Source organism: Microtus ochrogaster, chromosome 7, assembly GCF_000317375.1.
Source record: "Microtus ochrogaster isolate Prairie Vole_2 chromosome 7, MicOch1.0, whole genome shotgun sequence".
Classification (NCBI taxonomy): domain Eukaryota; kingdom Metazoa; phylum Chordata; class Mammalia; order Rodentia; family Cricetidae; genus Microtus; species Microtus ochrogaster.
This window is the reverse complement of record NC_022014.1, coordinates 52766852-52770872: the sequence shown is the minus strand read 5'-3', so window position 1 is coordinate 52770872 and position 4021 is coordinate 52766852. Positions and strand designations below refer to the sequence as shown.

At 49.2% G+C, this 4021-nt stretch overlaps 1 protein-coding gene across 1 annotated transcript in view; it reads left to right on the top strand.

The window, feature by feature from the left end:
• The window catches only part of LOC101993128 (group 10 secretory phospholipase A2), a 12833-nt gene that overhangs the window by 2684 nt on the left and 6128 nt on the right, over window positions 1-4021 (top strand). The window contains exons 2-3 of the mRNA XM_005350364.1: window positions 353-503; window positions 1860-1966. Of these exons, the coding sequence (XP_005350421.1) occupies window positions 353-503; window positions 1860-1966 (258 nt within the window). The remainder of the gene's footprint in view (window positions 1-352; window positions 504-1859; window positions 1967-4021) is intronic.

Genomic DNA, 4021 nt, shown 5'->3' with positions numbered 1-4021 from the left:
CCAGGCTGGTCTCGAACTCACAGAGATCCGCCTGCCTCTGCCTCCCGAGTGCTGGGATTAAAGGCATGTGCCACCACCGCCCGGCTACTCACACTGTCTTAAAGGTCTGGGCTGGAGTTGAGTTTGGGTACCATGCCTAATGTTATTCTGCGAGCTGATGCCACTTTATCCTGCACTGTGCAAATGAGAAAATTAAAGCACAGAGAGAGCTATAATTTATCCAAGGGCACACACCTAGAGAGTGGGATCAGACCCAGACAAGTGGAAACATCTAATTCCTTCTTAGGCTAGTGCCTTTCATTGTGGATAGGGAACTCTGACCTTGAACCTATGACCTCTGTTTACCCCTCAGCAACCAGAAGGTCACATGTGTACAAGCGTGGTCTCCTGGAACTGGCAGGTACCTTGGATTGTGTTGGTCCTCGATCACCAATGGCCTATGTGAACTATGGCTGTTATTGTGGCCTGGGTGGCCATGGAGAGCCACGTGATGCCATTGACTGGTGAGTGTCCACAAGATCCCCCAACTCTTAGGACAGCTAAGGCCTAAAAGCAAAAACCCCAAACTGAAGTCAGGTTTGACCCAGAAAGATCCCAGAATCTAGCATTACCCTACATACAGAGGATTTCCTGGGTTCTGGGATCAGTGGGGAGACATCTTGGTACCAGCTAACCTTTACCCTGGCTGTGAGCCAATGACATCATCCAGTAATCATAATCATAATCATCTAGTAACAGAAAGCTAGGTGACTGGATAGCCCACAGATCTCTGAGAATCTTTAACAATCCATTTCACAGATAAGGAAACCAAGCTACAGAACTGTCAAATTGCTTCTCTGGGCCAGCAGAGAGCATACGGTATACCCTGTGAAAGACCTGTTCTATGCAAACTGAGAGCCAAGATCGTTCTCAGACATTCTAGTCACTGTCATGGTTCTGCTCAGGAAGAAGCTTGGTGCTCATTTCCACTTGGTACTGCAGGCCTCAGTGCTCCCAGAGACTCAGACACGAGCCCATTGCCACACAGCTAACTAACCAACCGCTCAGCGTAGAGTGCAGCTACCTCCTCCCTAGTTGCCCCTGAAGCCTGGGTGCATCTGATGACAGCTATGAATCCCTAAACTCCGGCTGTCTGGGTTCCCACACCATGTTCAGAGGTGTCTCTGCAATTCCCACACCCAGGAAGCCTCCCCTGAAGCTTAGCTGAGGCTGCCATCTCCTCTGGACCTCCAGGTCCCCCCTGGCTATCCCATACCCCTTACTAATGCCGGTTAGGTAGCTGATCTGCCTCTTTCAACAGATTGGAGAGCAGGGCTGGAGCTGACTCAGTGTCGACAGGGGCAATGGCAGCTGTTTACTGAAGCTCTATCATGTGGCAGGCTAGCTGGCCCTGGAGGACACGGTGAGGGAAGGCAATGATAGGGTTCCACAGAGTTCCAGTCTTTCGGACAAATGGTATGAGGTTTATAGTGAGAACTCATGATTAACCTGCTTGGAGGGAGGAGAAATGTTTCTGACAGGGTATGATAAGAGATATTCCTAGCCTGAGGGAGAAGGAGGCATGACCACTTCTGGGTGGAATCTGGTGCCTGGGGCCAAGATGCCATTGGGTTGTCCAGAAAAAAGGCACCACCTGGACCCAGGAAGAAAGGGAAGCTCAGAGTTACAAGGAGGCAGGTGGGGGTGGGCCCAGGTAAGGTCAGGGAGTAAGGCTGGTAGGCTTCTTCCCCAGGACTGGTACTGTGAGGGGCAGCATGTCCATCAGAGGACACTTGCTCCTTGAGGATCTTTGCAAGCCCAGCCCTGCTTAGGTGGGAAGACCGAGAGAGTTCCCTCTTTCATGCCTGCTCTGTACCCAGGTGCTGCCAGCATCATGATTGCTGCTACTCTCGAGCTCAGGAAGCTGGCTGCAGTCCCAAAATAGACCGCTATGTGTGGAAATGCATTGACCACCGCATCCAGTGTGGTGAGTGCCCCACACCATGTACTCAGACTTCCCCAAGTGTCCCCTGGGCATCCTGAAAGATCCAATGGCTTCTGTGCTCTCACAGTAAGGTATCACTGCTTCCAGCTCTCCATAGACCACACAGTGTTACCTAAGAAGTGACTTTTCACACTGGAAACACACATGCACACATTTCTCCATTGTCTGGACAAAAAGAAGGAAAGAAAAGACACGTAGAGTCCATCAGGAGGGAACTGGTAGATATGCTCATGATGTATCCAAACCATAGAATATCTCTGACCTGAAGGAAGGATGACGTAGAACCATACATTTGAGGGCCTGTCTAAAACAACTGTAGCAACAAAACCAAACCAAACAAATAAACAGAAAGAAACTTTATAAAAAACATGAACTATGGAGCTGGTGAGACTAACTTCTTTTGTCCCTGATGCTGAGGACAGAACCCAGGGCGTCCTTGACTGGTGCTCTACTACTGGCTGAGGAACTTTCTTTCGCCTGCTTCTGCCTCCCAAGTGCTGGGATTAAAGGAGTGCGCCACCACTGCCCAGCTTCATTTGCTTTTTTCTAATAAATCACCACACTATGTTTTCACGTGCTTCTTGAATGTTTTTTTTTTTTTGGTTTTTTTTTTTTTTTTTTGGTTTTTCGAGACAGGGTTTCTCTGTGGTTTTGGAGCCTGTCCTGGAACTAGCTCTTGTAGGCCAGGCTGGTCTCGAACTCACAGAGATCCGCCTGCCTCTGCCTCCCGAGTGCTGGGATTAAAGGCGTGCTCCACCATCGCCCGGCTCTTGAATGTTTTTGTATCATTTGGAGCCATGCCCATTTGAGGACTTCACGCAGGTCTCAGGCAGTCCATATATCTAGAAATAACAGGGTTGACCCATCCACCTAAAGCTGGACCGTAGGAGGATTTCAAGTGGTTAGGTAAAAGCCAGCATTCCTCAGGAACGTGTAAAACAGGATTTCTGTCCACCAAAAGTAGTCTCTTCCCTCACCTCTGGTAGCTATCAGTGTATCAAAGCCCGTACTAGCTTCCAGGCTCCTTCAGCCCCTATTCACAAGCACCCACCCAGTGTCCTGGCCCCTGTCAGCTCTTCTCCTTCCCTAAACTCCTAGGCTGCTCCACCTTCCCTCCTAGCAGTTACTCATCTCCTTCTACCCTCCATTCTCTCTCTTCTCTCTATTTCCCCCTGGTTTTTCTTTTGCTATCTCCATTTTTTCTCCTGCTCTCTCACCTTCCTTGCAGACAACCCTGGCATTGTCCAGGTTTGTTGTTTTTTAAACTATCTTCTCTGGACTCTTATTCCAGATGCCTCTGAATATTTTCTTTCTCTTATCCACAATTTCAAAAACCTCCCCTTAACGGAGCAGTTATTTTGGCAGTTTCCTTACTGTGTCCCCTTGTGTACAACTTTCAATAGGATTGTCTTTTTGCTTTCAATAGGATTTTTTATATATATATTTTAAATTCTCAACCCTTCTTGTGGTTGCTGCTTCTGTTCTGTGGGGTAACAGCAACACATTTTTCATTTTGCTGATGTTGTAATGACCTGCTCTGTCCCTTTAAGAGATAAGCCAGCACCGCCCCCCACCACCACCAAGGCAAGCTGATCTTCAGCTTCCAGCCTGAGTCTTTTCCTTTTCCATCTATCTCCCTCTTCTCTCTCTGCTTCTGCCTCTCCCCTCTTCTCTCTCTATCTGCTCTTCTCCCCTTCTCCCTTTCCCCTCTAGAACCCACTAAATAAATATCCAACCTCACTCTACATGACTTGCCTATCCATGTCTCTGTCTCTCACCTGCAGTGTGACTCCCTGCCCAGGACCTGCCCTCAGAGACCTGCAGCATGGTCTCGTGGCATGCCCATCTGTCTGTCTCTTCTCATGGGACTGGCTGCCTGGTCGAGGTCTCTCACTAGCCACATGGCTCCCTGCCTGGACCTTGTGGCCCACTGCAGCCACTCGGGGAAACTGTACCATCCCTGCCTTGGAATGGCTGCTCTGGGACCCGCTGCCCACTGCTGCCGCTTGGGGATCTGCAGTATTTTTTTTTTTTTTT